The sequence below is a fragment of the Pseudorca crassidens genome, chromosome 14, assembly GCF_039906515.1.
Source record: "Pseudorca crassidens isolate mPseCra1 chromosome 14, mPseCra1.hap1, whole genome shotgun sequence".
Classification (NCBI taxonomy): Eukaryota; Metazoa; Chordata; class Mammalia; order Artiodactyla; family Delphinidae; genus Pseudorca; species Pseudorca crassidens.
The window spans coordinates 70,572,031-70,598,235 of NC_090309.1; the positions used below are offsets into that span (position 1 = coordinate 70,572,031).

Here is a 26,205-nt window from a genome sequence, read left to right on the forward strand (position 1 = left end):
GAAGTGATCGGGAGTGCCTGTGCCATCTGGAATGCCCATCAATGTCCCAAAAGGTCTTATGCTAACTTCTGTTGAAATATCCTGGAGGTGAGAGCAGCTCAATGTCCTTAAGGGCCAAAATAATAAAGAAAAAGGACTAGTTCAAAAGAAACAGAAGCACATCTGGGCCCTCCATACACTTCCATTAAGAACCTCGTTTCCTAAAAACCTTTAATTCTTAGGTCAGACCAGAATTTTAAAGTCTCTGCTTTACCTATTCTGAAAAACTATTAGTCCCTCTTTTCTGATATGAAGTCACTATTGCCAGTACCATAATCTCGCAAAAAAAGGGAATCATCCTAAGATACAAAGTTAATTAACAGAAATGTAGGCATGTACTGACACCAACTTTGTACCCTCACAAGATGCTATACATTTACTAAGACAGTCCATACCAGAACCCATAAAACAAGTCACAATAAATTTTAAAAGATGTAAATCATACAAAGTATGTTCTTTGACCATAATGGGACTAAATTCAAAATCACTAAAAGAAAGATATCTGAAAAATCTAGAAAATTCTGGAAACTAAATGACGTTTCTAAATAACCCATGGGTCAAAAAAGAAATCAAAGGGGAAATAAGAAATATGATGAACTAAAATGAAAATATAACATATCCAGATTTGAGGGATAGAGCTAAAGCAGTACTTAGATAGGAATTTATAGCATTAAACACCAATATCATAAAAGAAAAGACCTCAAATCAATGACCTCAGCTTCCACTTAATAAACTAGAAAAAGAAGAACAAGAAAACCCAAAGTAAGAGAAGAAAGAAATATCAAAGATAAGAATAGAAATCAATAAGATAGAAAACAGAAATACAACAGAGAAGATGGATAAAGTCAAAAGATGGTTCTTTGAAAAGATAAAATTAAAAAATTAGCCAGACTGGTAAAAAGAAGAAACAAATTACCAATATCAGGAAAAACAGATGTGACAACATTATAGATTTTATATATTAAAAAAAAAAAAACGAGAACATTATGCCAATAAATTCAGCAACTTGGATGAAATGGACAGATCCCTTTAAGGATACAAGCTACTGACACTTGAGAAGAAGTAGATGACTTAAGTTCTATATCTATTAAGGAAATTTAATCTGTACTTTAAAGTGGTTTCACTGGAGAATTCCACCAAACATTTAAGGAAGAAATAATATGAATTCTTCACAAACTATTCCCCAAAACTGAGGAAAATGGTTCTCATTTCACAATGCGTTCTGTGCTGAAGTCAGTTTTGCCATGATGCTAAAACCAGTAACAAGCATAAAAGAAAACTACAAACCAATATCATCCATGGACGTAAACGCAAAATTCTAAACTATTTTATTTAGCAAATTGAATCCAACAACATACAAAAAGGCTAATACATCATGACCAACTGGAGTTTACATCAGAAATGCAAGGTAAGTTGAACATTCAAAAGTCAATCCACCATACTAATAAAATTTTTTAAAAACCACATGATCATCTCAATAGATGAAGAAAGTACTTGCCAAAATACAACATCCATTCCTGATTTTAACACAAAACAAAAAACTCTCAATTAAATAGGAATAGAAGGGAACTTCCTCAAACTGATAAAGGGTGTCTGTGAAAAATATACAGCCAATATTATACTTAATGGTGAAAGACTGTATATTTTCCCCTAAAATCTGGACAAGGCAAGAATGTCTGCTCTCATCACTTGAATCCAACAACATGTAGGAGACTCTAGTCAGTGCCCTAAGGCAAGAAAAAGAAATATGGGGGGATTATATTTTCAATATATTAGCAACAAAGAGTTAGAAAAAGAAAGTTGAAAATAGATATACTATAAATTAGCATCAAAAAATATGAAATATTCAGAGGTAGATTTAACAAAATTTGTACAAGACCTGTTCATTAAAAACTACAAAATACTTAAAGAAGACCTAAATAAATGGAGAGGTTATCATTTTCATCCATTGGAAGACTCAATGTTATTAAGATCTTAATTATATGCAAATTGACCTCCAGATTCAATGCAATCTCAGCAGGATTTCTGCAGACATTAACAAGCTAATTCTAAAATTTCTATGGAAATAGAAATAGTAGAAGTAGTAGGACTTATAGTACCTGACTTAAAGATTTACTACAAAGCTATAATAATCAAGGCAGGGTTATACTCACATAAGGATAGACCTATCAGTGGAATACAATGTAAAGTCCAGAAATGGGCCCACACTTAAATGGTTGATTAACATGCATACGGTCAAAGTTAACTCAAATTGGATCATAGACCAAAATGCTAAAGGTAAAAAATATAAAACTTCTAGGAGAAAATCTTTAAGACCTTCAGGTAGACAAAGATTTCTTAAACAAGAAGCCAAAAGCATAAACAACAAAGAAAAAATGTTAAATTTGACTTCATCCAAGTTAAAAAGTTGTGCTATTGGAAAGACGCCATTAAGAAAATGAAAAGAGAAGCCATAGACTATGAGAAAATATTGACAAACTGACTTCTTTTCAGACTATATAAAGAACACTTATAACTCAACAAAAAAACCAACAATCCAATCAAAACACTGAGCAAAAACATTTGAACACTTAACAAAAGATATATGAATAGCCAATAAGCACATGAGAATGCAAATCAAAACTACAATGAGGGGCTTCCCTGGTGGCGCAGTGGTTGAGAGTCCACCTGCCGATGCAGGGAACACGGGTTCGTGCCCCAGTCCAGGAAGATCCCACATGCCGCGGAGCGGCTGGGCCCGTGAGCCATGGCCACTGAGCCTGCACGTCCGGAGGCTGTGCTCCGCAACGGGAGAGGCCACAACAGTGAGAGGCCTGCGTACCAAAAAAAAAAAACAAAAAAACAAACTAGAATGAGATACACTACACATCCACTAGAATAAATATAATTTAAAAGACGAACAATATCAAATGTTGGTAAGAATATGGAATAACTAGAGAGCCCATAAATTGCTAGTAGGAATGTAAAATAGTGCAACCACTTTGGAAAACAGTTTAATGATTAACACACACTTAGCTTACAACACAGCAGTACCATTCCTAGGTATTTACCCAAGAAAATGAAAACATATCTCCACAAAAACACATGTACAAAAATTTAACAGCAGCTTTATTCATACAAGCCAAAACCTGGAAATAACTCAGATGCCCTTCAACAGATGAATGAATTTTTGTTTTAACTGTGGTATATCCATACAATGTTCTACTGTTGGCAATAAAAGGAACAAAGCATTGACATATGGAATAGTATAGATGAATCTCAAAAACATTAAGCTGAATGAAAGAAGCCATATACCCAAAACTACATAGTATATGATTCCATTTATATGAAATTCTAAAACAGGCAAAACCGTTTACAATTTCAGAGAGAAGATAAGGATCAAGGGTTGGGGGATGGTGGTGGAAGGAACTGACTTGTGGAGGAAAGAAAATGTTCTATACTTTTGGACGATGAAAATGTTCTACGTCTTGACTGTGGTGTAGTTAAATAGCTATTTATAGCTGCCAAAATGTATGGAATTGTTCATTAAAATGGGTACTTTTTTTTTTTTTTTTGCAGTACGCGGGCCTCTCACTGTTGTGGCCTCTCCCGTTGCGGAGCACAGGCTCCGGACGCGCAGCCTCAGCGGCCATCGCGCACGGGCCCAGCTGCTCTGCAGCATGTGGGATCCTCCTGGACCGGGGCACAAACCTGCGTCCCCTGCATCGGCAGGCGGACTCTCAACCACTGCACCACCAGGGAAGCCCCCGGTACATTTTATTTTATGTAAATTATACTTCCATAAAGTTAATATAAAAAAGTGGGATATAAATTTCTATCTCACAGTTACTGTGTGATTAAATGAGAACATCTATATAAATAAGCCTGTCTATAAAATATCTGCTCAATAAGTTAGTCATAGCAATTTTATCAGTCACCTTTTAATAAACTATAATCAGCATCAAAGCCAGATTTTATACATATATAGTTAGCCTATAACTAAGCTGACTTCTGACTTTACAAATTTTTAATAATGTTAGTTGCTATTATTAAAAATTCTTCCAACATTCCATGAATTCCAAGAAGAAACATTCTGAAATACCAGGACAAAGGAATCCTCAAAATCTAAGGGAGAGTTAATGTCTAATCCACAAAATTAGCACTTCTTACTTGACTTTCAATGATCATTTTTTAAAACATTCACTAAATCAAAGGTGACCTGCCTCCCTAATTAGCCTCTAAAAATACCTTGAATGCTAGATAATAATAATCTTTAAGTAAATGAATCTTTTGAAAAGATAAAAATAAAGTAAAATGAAATATACTACCAAGAAAAATTATAATGCCTCTTGGCATGACGCCAAACTAAATCCCTGGACTTGTGTGTCCAAATTTTTATTTAGCCCAATTGTTACAAGTCCTAGTAAAATTGGTTCAATCCTCCTCTCCTTGCAGGTGATCTGGAGTCCCAGCCAAGGAGCCTCACAAAGAGCACAGCCATCGGAGCAGCAGGTTGGCAGGTGCCAATGAAGAACCAGATACGTCACAGAACAGTCAGCCATTTGACTATTGCCTTGGTCCGTCCTACTGAAGACTAAACAGTGCGAACAAAAGTAGAAAGAGGGGGGCTTCGCTGGTGGCGCAGTGGTTAAGAATCTGCCTGCCAATGCAGGGGACATGGGTTCAAGCCCTGGTCCGGGAAGATCCCACATGCCGCAGAGCAACTAAGCCCATGCACCACAACTACTGAGCCGGCACTCTACAGCCTGCGAGCCACAACTACTGAGCCTGAGTGCCACAACTACTGAAGCCCACAAGCCACAACTCCTGAAGCCCACGCGCCTAGAGCCCATGCTCTGCAACAAGAGAAGCCACTGCAATGAGAAGCTCGCGCACCACAACGAAGAGTAGCTCCCACTCGCCACAACTAGAGAAAGCCTGTGCACAGCAACGAAGACCCAATACAGCCAATAAATAAATGAATGAATAAATAAATAAAAAGTAGAAAGAGGAAAGACAGGACATTTGAGAAGTACAACAAGCAAATCACTTGTGTATAGGCTTTTTTTTTTTTAGAGAGAGACAGAGTAGTTTAATATGATTGTTTCCAAACATGGCAGCAGCACCTAAGAATTTTTTTTTGTTTTTTTTTTAATGCAGATACCTAGGAAACATCACAGGAAATTCAGATTCTGTAGGTCCAGACTGGGGTCTGGGAATAAAATAAGGTTGTTGGACTCTCCTTAAGGCCCTCCTCCAATTTTCCAATGTTATGATACTGAAAGGCAGACTAATAATTAAACCCACTTTTTCCTTCACCCTCATTCTCCACGGGTTGCCGTCTGCTGTCACAGGAAACCAAGAAAGGTCACAGACCCAATTGAAAACAAAGCAAAGATAAACCACTGGTACAGGAGATTCAGACAAGAGAGGAATTTAGGGAAACTGATTGGAGGGATGAAAAAGCCCTAGGAAAGGCAGGTGTTAGAGAATGGCAGAAAATAAATGAACTGAACTTCATTATATTACACGTTACATTTCCTGTCTCAGGGATTGTGAGTATCTAACACTTGGCTATTTCTTTTCCCCTCCTGTTTTAAAGTGAAAGTCTTAAAGAAAAGAAGAAAATTATGAGAGTATTTTTGTTTGTACTTTATACTATTGAAGAAGGACATTAAGTGAGTTAATATAAGGCTAAATATGGAATGCATAAATATTGCGCTATAATTCCATTCCCTTTAGTAATTCAGTGAAAGATGAATCCATCCATCCTCTAGATCTTATCTAAGGAGTTGTGTTTCAGCTCCTCAAAAGCAAAGGTAGAGTCATATGGCTCCTTCAGGATGTAGGCCTCTAACGTAAGTTGCAAATACAAATATTTTGAGGGTATGTTTGCTCTTTGCTAAAAGCTCTAAATTTTTTGCATAAAGATTCTAAAATTCCAAAATTTTTACTTTTTAATGAAATTCATTGTTTTAAGGGAGAAACCTTTGAGGTCCCAGAAATTGTTCCATTTCGCCTGACTCATAATATGGTTAATGGAATGGGTCCTATGGAAACAGAATGTCTTTTTTGAAGAGCTTGTGAAATTACAATGAGGCTGATGCGAGATCAGAGAGAACCTTTAATGAGGTAATCATCTATATTTTGTAAACAATTTAATAGTAACTTTGAATGTGATTATTGGTTTCTAGGTTGTTTTCTTTACATAGAAGCTACTTTGCTGAGCCTGCGAGCCACAACTACTGAAGCCCACGCGCCTAGAGCCCGTGCTCCGCAACAAGAGAAGCCCCCGCAATGAGAAGCCCATGCACCGCAACGAAGAGTAGCCCCCGCTCGCCGCAAGTAGAGAAAGCCCGCGTGCAGCAACGAAGACCCAACGCAGCCAAAAATAAATAAATTAATAAATTTTTTTTAAAAAGACCGAATTGTATGGTATGTAAAATATATCTTAATAAAAGCTACTATTAAAAAAAAATCTACTTCAACCAGTACAGTGTATATAGGCTTTTGACTTGGACTGTCGTCAGCTGAGCTCCACAGAGGGGGGCCAAGGCGAGGCTGGAAGGGCAGCCTGTGACAGCCTCGAATGCTAGGCTGTGAGATTCGGTTGCTAAAATACTGAAGGGAAGGGCGAAAAGGTTAAAGCAGAAAGATTACTCGGTTAACATTTTCCAAATAGATTATTTATTTTAAACAATACAAGAAATTTTTCATAAAATAAAACTGTCATCCCAACAAAACTGCCAACAGCTACAGCCACAGCAGCCAACCTTTGAACCTACACCAAAGTTCAGAATATAAGGTATAAGAACAAAGCAAGCAAAGTGCAAAGTTCTTACAGATAAGATTAAATCAATAGAACCTTAATATCTCCTTCAGCTGATGCAACAAACTTCTCCAAAACACCACTGGGACCTTCTGGTGCCAGCAGTTTGGGGTTTAGTTTATGTTTGACAGCCATCAGGCAAAGCCCTTCAGTGTCTCTACACACCGCTACATAAGTGAAAAGGACAAAGAGCAGAGGAAAAAGAGCTTTCTGAGTTTACTATGCTGATTGGCTAAGACAAAGTAATATATAATAGACCTGAGATGCAAGAAGCACTGTGTCAATGCATACAGACAGACACACACACACACACACACACACACACAAACACACACACAGAGCAGCCAAACCACTTGAGATAGGATAAAAATGAAGTCGAATTTCAAGATTCAGTAAAGCAGAAGTTCTGGAACACTATTTACAATTTGTCTATAAAAATCTTTGTGTATGTTTGACCACTGTTTAATTAAATGATACATTCCATTTAAATAGCAGTTCTGAGATTGGTTTCCTTTTGTTGTAATCATTCTCCAAAAAATACACATTTAAATTTAGTGACATAGTATCGAAGCCTTGGAAATGCTTCGATTTTATACTCCTCCTCTGAAGACAAGGAGACATAACATATTATTCAAATCATAATCTTTTTTTTTTTTTCACTTTTTCCTCTGAAAAAAAGGCTTTTCCTCTGGGAAAGTCTTTCAACTTCAAAACCTTTGGAGATAATTTTTTGGCATGACTTCTTGACTCTGTCACAAATGGCTTTGAAATATTCATCATTCCTCTCAGATGATAAACAATAGCACTGCTTCTATTGCTAAAGACAAAAGGAAAATGCCTCTAGTTTCATGTGGAATCTCTTTAGAAAGAACTCCTGAAACACTGTAATAGATACCTCTCTGGGTACCTGCCCAGCCCATGCTCACTTTGTGTTAAAATGGCCTCTAGTAACCATGATAGTACATGAACCAGAGCTCTTGGCTATATGACTGGATCCCAAGTGGACACCCAGCCCAAGATGCCAAACAGACCCTCTCACTCGAAGACCACAGACTGTCTCTTGTGGCCTTGAACTTAGTCACCATGTCCTAGGGGGCTCAGGAAGCCATTTCTGCTCAACATGAGGAGAAACAGAAATATGGGGGGAAAAGAATAAAGTGAATATGGTGACAAGAAAATATGTTTCAGGAGAAAGACAAAGACATACAAGAACACAGATGCTGACCAGCTACTATTGTGTCTGCCATCCTTCCAGTCCCTATCAGGCCTGGCTATACTTCCTGCCCTTGGGCACCATGGAGTTCACTTAATTCCTTATAAAGACAAACAAACTCTTTATTTACGTTTGTTCCAATGGGTTTCTTATAACCAAACAGTCCCTGATTAAAATAAATTGTTAGTATGAAAAATAGAAATTTTAAACAAAAGATAATTTCAAATTTGAAACTAGTGTTAGGAAACCATTTGATTTCGGCCACAGATTTGCTTGGTATAGCTTAAAATATTTCAATTATCTCTCTTTATAGTTACATAATAGTGTTACTCAAAAAACTTGTAAAATTGAGAATATTTCAGAGTTCTGTCACTTCCTCATCAAACCTCTTCATTATCATATCCAAAGAATGAACATGGTCCATTCATTACACAAACACAGATTCCCCTCTAAATACCAGGCAATAAGGTACAGGTTACAAATAAAATACGAGCAAAACAGCTTCACACCCGCCCTATTTAAATAGGACACAAAAAAACACAAACACAATAATTTCTTCAAGAGTTAAGTGCTGTAGCGCGTGACTATTTTTACAAATATGCATTTATAAAAATCTCGCTGATCTTCCTCTGTGAATTTTGCTGTAATGGGCATATTTTCACTCATTTTAGTGGCACCATCCTAGATCTTAACATTTGTTTTATTTAGATCAATTTCATCACTGATGATTCACTTTTCCAATCCTCTTTAAGTAAGTACCAGTTGTCTCTTCTACAATCATGAAATTCAAGGACTTTTTTTTTATTAATTTTTATTGGAGTATGGTTGCTTTACGATGTTGTGTTAGAAGGACTTCTCTTTATCAGATATCCTTTGATATCGTCCATGAGAATCTTACACAAATTGGCAATGCCTTCAATGCCCAACAGTTTTCTCTTCACATTGAAAAGAGCTGAGGAGACAATAACGTCATTCCTAATGTACTGCAATCTTCTGGTCTTTTTTACTTCAATTATTTCATTTTACATGTGGGTAATTCTGTAGGAATAAACTCATGAATTCATGAGTAGAAATGTGCCCTCTCCTTTGTCTTTCATTCTCACTATCATTAACTGCAAAATTTATAGATGAACTGTTTCCTAGTATATAAAATATCTCAAAATATAAAATTTGGTTACATAATATTGTCATTAATCTGCTTTGAGAAGGCAGAGTAAAATATATAAGACGAAACAGAAACAGACTCCAAATCTGCAAAGTACTGTACGTCCTTCCTGTTTTCTGAATTGTTAAGAGCAATGTTCCAATTACAAGTTCCTTGTACAATAAATAACTTCTAAAGATTGAATTTCTGTTGGCAAAAGACTGATACAAGTAACAGAATGTCACATTCTTATTTTTCCAATTCAATAAACTTTTGTAAATACAGTTTCCATAATCAATTGTCTTTTCCTTTTATTTGGCTATGCGCTGCTTAAGGTTAGGAGTCTGACTCACCTTAATGTGCAAGAATCTCAGCATATAAAGTTCATCTATTACTCAATTATTATAGAGCATTCTACAGGCTAAATTAAGTATCTAGCATATAATGATGATATCAAGCAATAACTTAATAGGATATAACTACAAGATATGGTAAATACCAGTCCAAATACCCTTATCACCAATGTTATAAAAGCTTACAGTAGTGAGAGGATACAGGATACTAGTAAATGCTTCCTAACATAAACTCATACAGCTAGAAAGATCTTTGTGAAGTCACATTACTTCTGGCTCAAGACTGTGGACTGACCACAAACATTTATTTCCTCTCTCTCCTAAGACTCACCCTCTCATTAAATGATAGTGGAGGAACAGAAAGATAAAAATCAAAAACAACAGGAGAGTGAAGAGGAAGGGAAAACAGTAGCAACATTTCCACAAATTCCTAGAAGGCAGAATGCAGATGGAAGAGTAGTACTTGAAGAAACAGGGCAGAGAAAGCTTTAGTTGCAATAATGGGAGGAAGAGGCTACTGATGAGGAGGAAGCCATCTGTCCTGGTAAAGCCATAAAAACTTGTAGTCATCCGGTGTAAGGAGAGGCAAGAATGAGACAAGGAGCTAAGAACAGGGAGACTGACTAAAAGCTCCACAGGCAATAATCTATATACCCATCTCCCAAAAATGGCATGGTGGCCAGATATGTATCCCCAGGAAAAAAATATAGAAGACTTTCTTAAAAAACAGAATAAACTATTTGGGGGAGAGCTAGAACAGCTGAACTCCAAATATGACACGTAGGGGTGCTCATATTAACAGCCTGCCCACCATTAACCCACATACTCTATTAAGTCCTGCCCATACTGAAGTCCCAATCAGAGTTTTATCATGTTTTAAATATAAATGGACAACCAAAACCCATCTTTTATTTGAGGAAAGCTATAGAATAACAGAGGTTAAAAAAAAAAGATGATAAAAATATAATCCCTGGGGAAAATCAAAATAATTCAGAAAACAGAAAAAAAACTATATCCTTCAAAAACTTTTAAGATACTACATTCATAAAATAAGAACAAGATGTTGCAAAAGAGAAACAGAGCTCTTAGAGCTCTTAAAAATTAAGATACCTGGGCTTCCCTGGTGGCGCAGTGGTTAAGAATCCGCCTGCCAATGCAGGGGACACGGGTTCGAGCCCTAGGTCCGGGAAGATCCCACGTGCCATGGAGCAACTAAGCCTGTGTGCCACAACTACTGAGCCTGTGCTCTAAGGCCCACATGCCATAACTACTGAGCCCATGTGCCACAACTACTGAAACCCATGCACCCAGAGCCTGTGCTCAGCAACAAGAGAAGCCACCGCAATGAGAAGCCCATGCACCACAACAAAGAGTAGCCCCCGCTCTCGCCACAACTAGAGAAAGCTCAAGCACAGCAACAAAGACCCAATGCAGCCAAAAATAAATAAATTTATTAAAAAAGAAAATTAAGATACCTAATTATGACTGTGGTAATAAAAAATTATCAGAGGAGCTACAGGAAAGGTGGAAGGATGGAGGGAGGAGTGGAATCTGAGCAAGTTGTTTGAGACTGTGGTCCAGCAAAATAACAAGGTAACCTGTTTACGGAGACATAATTCTAAAAACACAGAATTTTCAATACACAGATTCTACACAAGGTCAAATCCAAGAGCATAATAAAGGTAAATCCCATAGTGATAACTGCAGGAGCAGGCCTGCAGAGTAATCATTCAAGCAATTTGTGGACAAAGCACAGATGGCAACTGTAGATTTAGAACGGACAGTAAATTATCACCCTTGACAATGCAAAAGGAAAATCACAGAAGACAGAAGTTGGGAGGGTGAGGAAGAGGAATGGAAGGAAGGTCAGGGGCTAACATCTTCATCTTATAAAGTGAGGAGCCAAAAGACACCGTCTATGGTTAACGGGAAACTAAATAAAAGCATACTAAGTGGTCATGATTACTGCACAGAGATTTTGCCTAAGTAATAACAGTGATAACTGTGTGCCAGGCACTGACTAAGAACTTTTAGGAGCTGTTCACTTAACTATATAATACAATGCTTTAAATGATCCTTTAAAAGAAAAGAAAAGAAAAAATTTGAAGCTACAGGGTAACCAACACAGGAACCAATAGTGGTGGTAAAATTACACTACAGAGGAGAAGAGAGAGATAAAGGGTGCAGTGAAAATAGGCTGATACCTTATGCATCAGAGCAGAAAATCAAAAGATAGTAATATCTAAAATTGATAAGCCAAGAAATAGAGGCATAAGCACATTACTTAGATATGTGGCGATCATCCCCAGGAGAACTAAACACTGAAACAATTTTCTTTTTAATATTTTAAGTGGTTCCCTTGAGAAAGAAGACTAGGGTTGGGGAGAAATGGAACAGAGGACTACTGTTTTCATGTATTAAAAAATGTTTGAATTATTTACATTTTTAGTAAATGCGAATGATTTACTTTGATCATTTTCTTCAAATTTAGTCAAAAATATTTTTCCCCAAAAAAAGTAGCAACCTAGTCTGTCCTACTACCTCAGACAGGTGAAATTCTTTTGTATTTTAATGGTTTCCAGAGAATGATCGAACAATGAAAGGTTAGCAAGTCAGCACGTCACAAATTTTTTGGTTCACGTTGCATTTGGTAAATTATATAAAGTGATTCTGCGAATACTAAGATGTGGCCTTTCCTAGCCTATAGTGGTCTGAAAGACACTGCTTACCCATCTGTCCCACCTTCAACTTCTTTGTTCTTTATTCCTCTGTATAAGAATTGAGAGACTTTCATACCCCATTCACTAGTACAGTTTCAAGAAAGAAAATTCCTGATGAGATTATTGATACTAACCAACCAAAGCTATCATCATTTCCACACGAGGCTAGAGCTTCGGTACTGGTAAATATGGCAGAGAAGGGCTGATGCAACCTAGGCAGATGCTGTAGATGGTGGACTAAATCCTACAGTAAGTCTTGCATACTATTCTTGGAGGTCACAAACCAGTGGTTCAAGAGCTCAAGCCAGCCCACAAACACATCGGTCTGGCCTGCATAATGCTGGCCCACATTGTAATTTTGAAGAAGTGGCCTACATCTAAAACTGAGAATTCAAATAAAAATTCAGATTTCTGCCTTTTCTCAATAAATCAGTAAGGGCAACCCCTCGAAACTGGGTAGGAGTGCCCCAATTTGCCACACCTAGGCTGCTTCCCTCATTCATGTTACCAGTCTGGCCTTGTAGCCATTTGTATTTCTGACCTTTGCTATAAAAGATAAAATGTGTGCATGCCCACTTGACCACAATTTACTCCCTGCCAACTGCCTTACTTTGTTTTTGTTTTTGTTTTGTTAACATCTTTTTTGGAGTATAATTGCTTTACAATGGTGTGTTAGTTTCTGCCTTACAATGGTGTGTTAGTTTCTGCTTTATAACAAAGTGAATCAGCTATACATATACATATATCCCCATATCTCTTCCCTCTTGCATCTCCCTCCCTCCCGCCCTCCCTATCCCACCCCTCCAGGTGGTCACAAAGCACCGAGCTGATCTCTCTGTGCTATGTGGCTGCTTCCCACTAGTTATCTATTTTATATTTGGTAGTGTATATATGTCCATGCCACTCTCTCACTTTGTCCCAACTTACCCTTCCCCCTCCCCCTATCCTCAAGTCCATTCTCTAGTAGGTCTGCGTCTTTATTCCCATCTTGCCCCTAGGTTCTTCATCACCATTTTTTTTTTTTTTAAGATTCCATATATATGTGTTAGCATACAGTATTTGTTTTCCTCTTTCTGACTTATTTCAATCTGTAGGACAGGCTCTAGGTCCATCCACCTCACTACAAATAACTCAATTTTGTTTCTTTTTATGGCTGAGTAATATTGCATTGTATTTATGTGCCACATCTTCTTTAACCATTCATCAGTCAATGGACACTTAGGTTGTTTCCATGTCCTGGCTATTGTAAATAGAGCTGCAATGAACATTGTGGTACATGAGTCTTTGAATTATGGTTTTCTCCGGGAATATGCCCAGTAGTGGGATTGCTGGGTTGTATGGTAGTTCTATTTGTAGTTTTTTAAGGAACCTCCATACTGTTCTCCATAGTGGCTGCACCAATTTACATTCCCACCAACAGTGCAAGAGGGTTCCCTTTTCTCTACACCCTCTCCAGCATTTATTGTTTGTAGATTTTTTGATGATGGTCATTCTGACCGGTGAGAGATGATATCTCAATGTAGTTTTGATTTGCATTTCTCTAATGATTAATGATGTTGAGCATTCTTTCATGTGTTTGTTGGCAATCTGTGTATCTTCTTTGGAGAAATGTCTATTTAGGTCTTCTGCCCATTTTTGGATTGGGTTGTTTGTTTTTTTGATATTGAGCTGCATGCCTTACTTTGACTAGAACTAGGACTGAAAGACAAATTTTCAAAAAGTGGTAAATCCTTCTGATCAGTATCTTAGGAGATAACACCTAAAAGCCAGAAATAAAAACTAAAGCACAAAATCCAATAGCTAGCACTGTAATCTACATTTTTCAGTAGAAGAGTCATCATTTACTTACATTTTAATGTCTCTCCAGCATATGGTATGTGCAATTTAAATCGGTCACAGTTGGGTCCAGGAGTCAATGACGTGCAGCTTTAAAAAAAAGAAAGAGAAGAAAAGAGTTTCTTAAAATCCCGCATATTTACAATATTTAATAAGTTAATAAAAAGTGATCCTTAAAGACAAACGATTAAAACACTGGCTTATAGAACAAAATAAAAGCCCTTAATGGTCATGGAGGCCAAGACACAGCAAGACTTGCACTCAAACAAATAATTCATTTCTCCCACAATAAAACCTATATGCCTTCTAACAATGAATACCAACACTGCTTCAACTACTTCTCTCAAAGCAGTGTATCTCAACTTTGAAAACAGGTATATGATCCAAAACAGGTCTGTAGTCTTTGATGTCAAGAGCTGCAAAAGAAGAGTAGTTTTATGGTCATATTTTAAATATAGACTCTTAGTTTTCACTCAGTTAGTACTAAAAAGAGCCCACTTGTGGTCTTTTTCTGGTACCAGATGGTTTTCTCTCTTTTCCCGAAAATAAGGCGCTTCCTCTAGATTTGGCACCCCATAACTTACATCTGTAGCAGAGCACAATGCACTGCACTCAGTTTCAGATAAAATGCAAATCTAAAAGGGGGGTGAGTTAGTCACCCAGGTCTCAACAGCTTGGTTTTTTTTTTAATCTATTACTTCACAAAGTTATACAATACTCTTTGTTCTTTACAGAGATTTGCTTTGTAAGATATCTCTCATAATCTTCTGAGTCATAACTTCAAGTGCATAACAGCAATATTGGCTCCATAAATTAATAAAATATTAATATGAAGTCAGTCAAGGAAGTTGTATGTCTTCATTTAGTCAAAAAAAAAGCAAGGTTTTTAATTTGTAAAGAAGGCTAATTTTCATTCATAATTCTAAAACTGCCTATGAAACATTTCTGAAAAAGAACCTACAAAAGTAGTTTAAGGAATGGAAGCATTGTTAGAACAAATGTACAACTTTCCGAGATGGCCACTTTGAAGGGCAACAATCATTTGAAACTAAATTTAAGAAGTGCTGGCTCGAAGAAAAACTAACTCAGATCTCAGATTAACTATTACTTTTTCCCAAAACTATTTGAATGTGAAAGAGAAAAGAAGCAGACAGAAACTTTAATGCATTTAACATAAATCACTAGGTTGATTATTCCTCTTTACCTTTAGGGGCCAATAAAAATATTAGTTTATAAACTAAACAAAATTGCACTAGTCATTGCAGAGTAATCTACTTTAATGTTTTACAGGTTTTAAGAACACAGTCTCCTTTACCTTTCAATATAAAATATTCTTCAGGGCACATTTTATTAAAGGTACTAAAATATTTCTCTTATAGTATAATCTTTTCTAGCTCACAACATAGTAGTTCTTTGAAAACACTTATGGAAAACACATAAATTTTCGCATTATAAAATACAAAGGGACAGAAATGACCCTATAAGCAACACTAAGAATTTTTTCTCTTATATTCAACCAGCAATGTTTTTAAATGATTTTTTTTAAAAATATCCAATCAAGTGTCTTTTGGGGTCTTGAAGATCATCAAATTACCTACACCGCTTAATGACTGAAGTTATTAATAGTACAGGAAATCCTCAGGATTAATCTGATTCTGGTTTGTTTGAATAACTCATCCTTCTTCAATGTGAATTAGGTTTCTAAATTCTTACATTCACGGTGGGGCCACACTTTATATTATTCACTTTATGCCTTAACCACGACTAGGAAAGTGTTTTTGTGCTCTGCCTCTTCACCTTCCTCCCTTCCTACTTGAAGGGCTGGTTCCAGCCACCTCAGGGTGTAGAAAAATACATTCCTCCACCTGCGTGATTCACTCGCTGATTCTTTTCACTTAGATAAGATTTATTGAACATTGTTCTATGTGTTAGGAATACAGGGTGGACAAGACAGACAAGAGCTACAGTCTCACGATAATTAAATTCTAGCGAGGGACGGAGAAATGATAAAAAAAGGAGACAGGGCTTCCCTGGTGGCGCAGTGGTTGAGAGTCCGCCTGCCGATGCAGGGGACACGGGTTCGTGCCCCGGTCCGGGAAGATCCCACATGCCGCGGAGCGGCTGGGCCCGTGAGCCATGGCCGCTGAGCCTGCGCGTCCGGAGCCTGTGCTCCGCAACGGGAGAGGCCACAACAGTGAGAGGCCCAGTGTATCGCAAAAAAAAAAAAAAAAAAAAAGGAGACAAACACACAAAGATGGTTTAAGATTGCTAAATGTGATGAAGAAAATAAAACAGCGAGCTGCAATAAAACAGGAGCCACATTACATTGGAAGACTGGGGAAGACCCCTGGAGGAGGTGAAATCCGAAACCTGAATAACCCGAAGGGGCCAACCATGAAAGCTCTGGGGAAGAGCGTTCCAGCTAGAGGAAACAGCTGGTGCAAAGGCGTGAAGGCAGGAACAAGTTTGATATTTCTGGGGGAAGGAATTTTGCTAAGTCTGGGCAATGCGGCTAGAGCAGAGTGACTGAGAGAGAAAACAGCAAAAGACCAGGACAAGAGATTAAGCAAGGGACAGACCACGCAGAGCCCTGGAAGTGGTGGCGGTTGATCCAGGTTTTACTCTAAGCACAAAGGAAGGTTTTAGGAAGAGTAATATTATCTGATTCTAAGCTTTTAAAAGATTACCCAGCATACTGTATGGAAAAGGGAACTGTAAAGAGGCAAAACGGAAACGAGGAGACCAGAAACGAGTCCATTTCAGGCCAAGAATGATGCTAGGTACTTGGATGAGGGAAACAGCAGTGGCAAGGGAGACCAGAAGATTTATTCAACAGGGACAACTAGCAGACAAGCTCACATTTAGGGAGAAGGGAAGTCAAGAGCTGAAAGTGTGAGATGACAGCCAAGTCTCACATGGACACAGAGGCAAATCCATGGGTGGGCCAGCCAATCTATACAGGCCACTAACACAGCACGAAAAAGAAGACAAGATAGAAGAAAAACTCACCTTAGAAGAGTCCTGTTGTTGGAAAGATCACTTACTTGAAGTGGGGATGGTGTCAGGGGTAATACTCCTCAAACAGGAGTATAAACAGGTTATGTCACTAATCTCCAGTGAACTGTAGGGCTTCTGTTTTGCTGAGAGGTATACACAAATTTGGGGCCAAGAACTGAACTGTTCAAGGGAACAGAGGCAAGAAAGGCTAAGCTGGTCTCTCTCTCCTAAAAAGTAGTCAGCTTCTCCTCCAATTAAATACTGAGAAAATTATTTAAAATATCTTGTTATGCTCTGTCTTTCATATTACCTAGGATAAGTAGCTTTATGGGAAACAAACCAATGTCATGTTACCTAAAGGTTCTTTTAAGATTAAAATGTTTCCACTTTTTTAATTACCTCTGTCTAAAACTGGTTTTGGATGGACTTCCCTGGTGGTGCAGTGGTTAAGAATCCACCTGCCAATGTAGGAGACAAGGGTTCGAGCCCTGGTCCGGGAAGATCCCACATGCCGCGGAACAACAAAGCCCGTGCATCACAACTACTGAGCCTGTGCTCTAGCACCTGAGAGCCACAACTACTGAACCCGTGTGCCACAACTACTGAAGCCCAAGAGCCTAGAGCCCATGCTACGCGACAAGAGAAGCCACCACAATGAGAAGCCCACACACCGCAAAGAAGAGGAGCCCCTGCTCACCACAAGTAGAGAAAGCCCGCGAGCAACAACGAAGACCCAGTACAGCGAAAAGTAAATAAATAAAATTTAAAAATTTATTAAAAAACATAAAAAAATAAAATAAAATTGGTTTTGGTCATGTTATTTAATATACCATGAAATTTCAAATCACACTCAAAGAGTGTTTTTCTGTTAATCAAAAAAGGGCACGGGTTAAAAAATACTGAAAACCACATACGGATAGCATGGCTCCACGTACGGAAAAGATAGATCAATGTGTGTGTATGTCTATGTACATAACAGATTTCAAAAGGACCGTCACCAAAATGCAGCAGGATTTGGGGTGATTTTTAGAATGTTCTTCAACTACCTTTCTGCATTGTTTTGATTAATAATGAACATGAACTATTCTACAATTATATAAATATTTTAAAGCTAAATACATTCTTTTTATATTTGTCTCAGGAAACTTGGCTATGATGGCTTGATTTATCTTTTTCTTCTAAAGTGCTTCACTCCTCTTCAAAAGGAAAGAAGGCAGGATGATCTACCTATAAAGAGTCTTCAGGTAAAGTGTATGAAAGTCTTTATATTGTGATATCACAAAATGTCACATTTGTAACATTTATTATCTCTCACAGTTTCTTATGTGGCAGGGTTTGGGAATGGCTTGGCAGGGCAGTTCTGGTGTAAGGCCTCCCATGAAGCTGCAGTCAAATGCAATTACAGAGAACTAATACAGTAGGAAAGTTCATTCTCCTAGAAAGGCACCTCCTTACACAAGTATGAAAATGCTAGTAAATAAAAAGCTACCAACTTCATTAAAATTATATTTGTATAATGGCAACTTGTCCTAACACACAGTTAGATCTAAGGTTTAAAAAACCAATATTCCAAACTGAGTATCTTTTAATAGTAAAATAATTTTTAAATGACTTAGAAATTGCTGACAAATGTAATTTCAAATTTGTCTCTCAACTATATTTTTTTGTTTAATTTTTTTTTTTTTTTTTTTGCCACGCCAAGCAGAGGCTTGTGGGATCTTAGTTCCCTGATCAGGGATTGAACCCACGCCCTCAGCAGTGAAAGCACGGAGTCCTAACCACTAGACCGCCAGGGAATTCCCTCTCAACTATACTTCCTGAGTGCTTACTACAGGTCAGGCAGTGTGCTGGGCACTGGGAATACAGCAGTGACAAGAACAAAACACATATCTTGGCATTATAACATAAAAAGGATTTTTGGAGGTACTATGCTCTAAAAATGTATCTTTCACTAAATTCTAATTACCTCAATATCTGGGGACTCAAGATTTTAAAGTTTAACATGTGGAAGAACAAAGTGGGTTGAGTTCCCTTTTAAAAAGATTACGCAAGTGGGAATTCTCAAGTGGGGATTCAGGTTAACAACAAACAGGCAGTTTACTCTGGTTCTTTATTACAGAAATTGCAGCTAACCATTGGCACGTTGAAATGCTAAGCATAATAACCTTCTTATACTCTCATTCCTATGATCTCTTATTTTACATCTAATCACGACTCTCAGTATTATTATTGATCTATTTTCTAATTGTGGTTTGTTTTTCCTACCAGATCTAAGATTCTTGGTGCCAAGAACTGCTTTACAGTTTTAAAAATGTCTTAGTACAGCATCTAGTACAGTGCTAAGCAATTCTACTGTATGATTGTAATCATCAGCTAAACTCAAAAACTGTCATTTTACAGATGACAACAGATTAGAAACCACTTCCACTTCTGGCCACATCTTATTCTCCTGGGCCTAAGCATCTTCTCTTTTTTTTTTTTTTTTTTTAATTTTTATTTATTTATTTTTGGCTGTGTCAGGTCTTCATTGCTGTGTGCAGGCTTTCTCTAGTCGTGGCGAGTGGGGGCTAATAATCTTCATTGCGGTGCACGGGCTTCTCATTGCAGTGGCTTCTCTTGTTGTGGAGCACAGGCGCCAGGCGCGTGGGCTTCAGTAGTTGCGCCTCACGGGCTCTAGAGCGCAGGCTCAGTAGTTGTGGTGCATGGGCTTAGTTGCTCCGTGGCATGTGGGATCTTCCCGGACCAGGGATCAAACCTGTGTCCCCTGCACTGGCAGGCAGATTCTTATCCACTGCGCCCCCAGGGAAGCCCAAGCCTAAGCATCTTTAAATCACCTTTAAATCTCTAGAATCCAACAGCACTGGTGTCCAGAACGTGGCTACTCCACCGACTATGTATGGAGATAAAGGTTTGCTGAATGAAAGGTTTGCATAAGACTTGATTCCCGGTCCAGTGCTCTTTTCCTGACAAAAACTGATGATTTAACTGGAATTGGGAAGGCGCTCTCATCCTCACCTCTGAGAAAGCTGAAAGTGTGACTATTTGTGGAAGGTCCTCCCTTTGAAGAGTTGTGCATGCAACTCAGAATTTAAACTTAAAGTCATTACCTAAAATTACTCTGTTTTCACAAGAAATAATAATAACAACAACAGCTAACATTTGTTGGGCATTTACTATGTGGCGAGCACTGTTCTAAGTTCTTTAATTAGATTAGACTATTTAAGCCCACGGCAACCTTCAGAAATAGATGCTATTATTATCTCCATTTTACAGATGAGGAAACTGAGGCATACAGAAGACATGCAACTTGCTAGTAAGTGACAGAGCTGGGATCCAAGCCCAGGATGTCCAGCTCCAGGGCCCATTTTCTTAACCACCAAACTAAATCATCTCTCAATAATTAAAGGGGAAACCATCAGACTTACTGGAAAATGTGAATTATAACTCTTTTCAACAAATGTGTTTTTATTAAGTACTTATAATACTGGAAAGTAAAAGCTGACAATAAGTTGCCAAAAAGTGTTCAACCACATGTGCTTTAATGAAAAGAAAATGATTTCTCAGTAATAAGAACTGTATACGTGTAAATCAATGATACAAAAGAGGGAACAAGGCCCTTATAACTTGATTAAATAGGTGCTACAATGTTGACCCTCTTGATTTATTCAGCAAACTCTTTAAATAAATAGTGAAACATAAATTTGGATTTGAATCCTCTTTAAATTATTACTTGTTCCTAATTACTGAGATCAAACTCAAATTAGTAGAGTTTCACTCTAAAGAGGAAAAGGTAGGCAATTTCACAACACTTTATATGATTTGAGTGACAACCAAGAATTAATCTTGATTAACAAAGTTATATGAAGATATTCTACAACATTTAAGACATCAGCATTTTTAAGACAATGCAAAATATATACTTTCTAGTTTAATGCTAAACCTATTATTTGACATACTTTCTGGAAAAAATAATGACAAACCATTTCTATTCTTCAAGCCACCTAAAAAGAACAAAGTAGATGAGTCTAGGGTTCCTTCCCTGAGTCTACGTCAGTTTCCTTTACCCTGACTATTAATTCACCATTTGGCATGTTCTCCTACATAGCTTCCTGTTTTCTTGATAATGACGTTTGTGCTTAACCAACAATATTTAACAGCAGCTAAGAAGGAAGTCCTCAGCTTTGGCAACCTAAAATAACAGGTGAGTATAAAGAAAAAACAGGCTCAAAGACCAATAACTGCATTTTAAGTAACTATTAAGTTATAAATTAGAGTGAATTATTGTTAGTTGATATTCAGCACATTTCCATTTTAAAGAATTAATTTATTTTCTCTGAACTAAATCCAACATCAATAATTCCACTCAGACTAAATCAGTTTCAAAATTATCAGTTTCTAGACTGAAATTCAGCAGTAAGGAAGCTAGAAGACGGAAGTAGGATATCTTAACAGCTATCTAAATAATCTATAAAATGGGCATTTTATCTGTGAAGGCATCTGAACCTCTGATTCACAGAATCTTTCACCCTCAGTCTTGGAAGGGAATTATGGTACATCTAAGTTGACTATATCAAAACCCACTAGGTCAAGTCTTAGGCCTTTCTACAAGAAGACTCATGAATTAAAATTGGTAAAAGGAGGCAGCAAAATCACACTGTTTTAGATCAGGGGTCCCCAACCCCCAGGCTGCGGACCAGTACCGGTCTGCAGCCTGTTAGGAACCGGGCCTCACAGCAGGAGGTGAGCAGTGGGTGAGCGAGAGAAGCTTCATTTGCCGCTCCCCATGGCTTGCATTACCACCTGAACCATCCCCCCTCCCCCGTCCATGGAAAAACTGTCTTCCATGAAACTTGTCCCTGGTGCCAAAAAGGTTGGGGACCGCTGTTTTAGATCATTATCCAGGAGAATGAAACTACCTACTTGATGACATATGATGTTCCTGATATACCAAATACATCCTCTACATCTCTAAAGCCTAAAATCTATTTCTGGGCCCTACTAGAAAGTGATAGATTTAATTCTTAGCATAGGAATCCAAAATGCCATTACCAGAATAAGTGAGTCAGCCCAGAATGTTTTAAAAATTATAAAATTAAAATATTCAAAAATATGTGTTTGCCAGTTCATGTGGCATCAACTGTTATTCTCAGTTTCCATGCTATATCTCCATTTATAAATGAGAGATTTCAACTCTACTTTAGAGTAGGGAGTATTTTTAAATCTTAGTAGGTGTTCCTATAGCAAAAATGTGGTTTAAATTGCAATATGATTTCAGTAGGAATGATGGGCTCAAATACTATTTTTAGCAGTTAACTAGGAGGGGGGGAATCCTTTAACTTTCTGAGATAGATGCTTAGCTCATTACTGTCCAACCTTTCTTCTTTTCTAATACGTGCGTTTAATTCACTCTGCTAACAGAATAAAAAAGAAAATTAAGAGGATTATCTCAATAAGTGCAGGATAAGTGTTTGATAAAATTAAATATCCATTTATGATTTTTAAAACTCTTTGAAAACAAGGACCAGAAAAAGAAACTTCTGGGGCTTCCCTGGTGGCACAGTGGTTAAGAATACACCTGCCAATGCAGGGGACACAGATTCGAGCCCTGGTCCGGGAAGATCCCACATGCTGCGGAGCAACTAAGCCCGTGCGCCACAACTATTGAGCCTGCGCTCTAGAACCTAAGAGCCACAACTACTGAGCCTGTGTGCCACAACTACTGAAGCCTGCGTGCCTAGAGCCCATGCTCCGCAGCAAGAGAAGCCACTGCAATGAGGAGCCTGTGCACCGCAATGAAGAGTAGCTCCTGCTCGCCGCAACTAAAGAAAGCCCACGTGCAGCAACGAAGACCCAATGCAGACAAAAATAAATAAAATAAATAATTTTTTTAAAAAAAGAAACTTCCTTAATATGATAAAGGCCATCTACCAAAAACCTACAGCAACATCATACTTAGTAACAAAATGTTAAAATTTTCCCTTTGAGATAGAGAATCAGACAAGGATATCCTTTCTTACTACTTTTACTTAACACTGTACTGGAGGTCCTGGCTAGTACACAGTATGTAGCATGGGGAAATAAGGGTATAAATATTGGAAAGGAAGAAATAAAACTATATTTATTTGCAGATAATATGACTGCATGTAGAAAGCTTTTAAAATCTTCATCTGCATCATTGGAAATAATATGTGAGTTTAGTAAAGTTGCTAGACGAAGAACATACAACAAAAATCAACTGTATACTGTATATGTACATCTATATACCATCAACAATCAGTTAAAAAATAAAAGCTTTTAGAAAGATGCCATCGAAAATAACATCAAACAATCAAATACATAGAAACAAATGTCACAAAAGATGCACAAGAACACTATTTAGAAAGCTATTATTAAGAAGAAAATAAAAAATGAACATAGATATCGTGTTAACAGATTAAAAGAAACATAATGACAAGATGATAGTTCTCCTTAGGTTGATCTGAAACCTGAAAGGCAGATTCTAAATGGAATGTTAAGAACCAAGAATAGACCAGATTCTCTTGAAGAAGAAAACTTGAGAGAATTATTTACAATAACCAAAAGGTGGAAGCAACCCAAGTATCCACCGACTGAGGAATGGGTAAACAAAATGTAGTATATACATATAATGGAATGTTATTCAGCAGCCTTAAAAAGAAAGGAAATTTGGGGACTTCCCTGGTGGTCCAGTGGTTAAGAATCTGCCTTCCAATGCAGAGGGTTTCGAACCCTGGTCAGGGAACTAAGATCCCACATGCCACGGGGCAACTGAGCCCTCGTGCCACAACTAGAGAGTCTGCGTGCCACAACTACTGAGCCCACACACTCTGAATCCCACGCACCACAACTAGAGAGAAGCCTGTGCGCCACAACAAAGAGCCTGCCCACTGCAACGAAAGATCCTGCGTGCCACAACTAAGACCCGATGCAGCCAAAATCAATCAATAAAAAGGAAGGAAATTTTGACATATGCTACAACATGGATAAACCTTGAAGATATTATACTAAGTGAAATACGCCAGTCACAAAAGGACAAATACTGTATGATAACATTTATATGAGGTACCTAGAGTAGTCAAATTCAAAAAGACAGAAAACAGAATGATGGTTGCCAGGGGCTGAGGGGAAAGGAGAAATAGTGTTTACTGGGTACAGAGTTTCAGGTTTGCAAGATGAAAAAGTTCTAGAGATGGATGGTGATGATGACTGCACAACAATCTGAATATACTTAATGCCACTGAACTGTAAACTTAAAAATGGATAAAATAGTCAATTTTATGTTATATTTTACCACAATAAGGAAAAAATGCAGTAGGAGAACTTACTCTATTGGATATCAAAAATTACTATAAATCATTAAAATAATGACATTGGTACAAAGACAGACAAACAGAACAGTGGAACAGAATAGAGAGTCCAGAGAAAGATCCTCACATATCTGGACAGTTGATTTATGACAAAGGCATCTTTACACAGAAGTAAGGAAAGGAAATTGTTTTCGATAAATGGTGCTGGGTCAACTGGGTATACTTACAGTGAAAAATATGAAACCTGATCCCTATCCTTGTAATAGTCCACAAAAATCAAGTCTAAGTGGATTGAAGCTCTGAATGTAAACAGTGAAGAAAAATATTTTTAGAAGATAACTTGGGATGGAGAGAGATAATGTAAGAATATCTTCAAGAACTTGGGGTGAACAAAAATTCCCCAAAAGCACTAACTATAAGGGAAAAGATGGGTAAACAGGATCACCTTAATATTAGATCTCCTGTTCATCAAAAAACACCATTAAGGGAGTGAAAGACAAGCCACAGAGTGAGAGATGATATCTGCAACATATAAAATTGATTAAGGGCTCATATCCTGACCATATAAAGAACTCCTGTAGTGTTAATAAGAAAAAGATAACTAAGTTAGCAGACCCAAAGGAGCACTTCATAAAAGGAGATCCAGGGGTTTCCCTGGTGGTGCAGTGGTTGAGAGTCCGTCTGCCAATGCAGGGGACACGGGTTCGTGCCCCGGTCTCGGAAGATCCCACATGCCGCGGATCGACTGGGCCCGTGAGCCATGGCCGCTGAGCCTGCGCATCTGGAGCCTGTGTTCCGCAACGGAAGAGGCCACAACAGTGAGAGGCCCGCGTACCGCAAAAAAAAAAAAAAGGAGATCCAAATGGTCAATAAACTTATGAAAAAGTGCTTATGCAAGTTCACATTTTCCTTTCACATAATACTAACTCATTTTGAAACAGCTGTTTTCATGATCTTCATCTCTTTTTTTTTGGGGGGGGGGGGTACGCGGGCCTCTCACTGCTGTGGTCTCTCCCGTTGCCGAGCACAGGCTCCAGACGCGCAGGCTCAGCGGCCATGGCTCACGGGCCCAGCCGCTCCGCGGCACGTGGGATCTTCCCGAACCAGGGCACGAAGCCGTGTCCCCGGAATCGGCAGGCAGACTCTCAACCACTGCACCACCAGGGAAGCCCTTCACCTCTTCTTTAATTGAATTTTTCTTAACTCTTATGGAAACATTTCCAAAAATATGTGATTGGGGATACACATTTCCTTACTCCAAATCAATTTATAAGTATTTGTTGAACATTATTACTAAAATAACTATATAAAGTGTTACACCTAACAGGTCAATGGTCCATGGTCTGTCTTCAAGTGAGTATGTAAGACAACGCACTAGGTGCAGGAAGAAAAACTTAGGGGAAAAGAGTGTGTGTGTGTGTGTGTGTGTGTGCGTGTGTATGCATATATATGTATATGTATGTGTGTGTATATATATATGCAATATATGTATATGTACATGTGTATACATATATGGACAGAGAGAGAGAAATTAATCCTTACCAATATGTAGTATACAGATTGACCCTGGCACTCTCTTTCAGTTCCCATGTAGTTGTTCATGAGCCCTGAGTTTAAAAAGATTACTTTTTCAGGTATGACAAGTGAAAATGCCATATTAAAATTACGTAAATTATGTTTACAGTAGTGCTTATTTCATTTTATATCATTTTTTAAATTTTTATTTTATATTGGAGTATAGTTGATTAACAATGTGCTAGTTTCAGGTGT

The 26,205-nt window shown here is 37.9% G+C and overlaps 1 protein-coding gene across 2 annotated transcripts in view; it reads right to left on the reverse strand.

Moving 5' to 3' along the window:
• BABAM2 (BRISC and BRCA1 A complex member 2) overlaps nt 1-26,205 on the reverse strand; it is a 434,786-nt gene that overhangs the window by 379,920 nt on the left and 28,661 nt on the right. For both annotated transcript variants that reach the window (XM_067703374.1, XM_067703375.1), the window contains exon 3: nt 14,127-14,203. In XM_067703374.1, the coding sequence (XP_067559475.1) occupies nt 14,127-14,203 (77 nt within the window). The remainder of the gene's footprint in view (nt 1-14,126; nt 14,204-26,205) is intronic.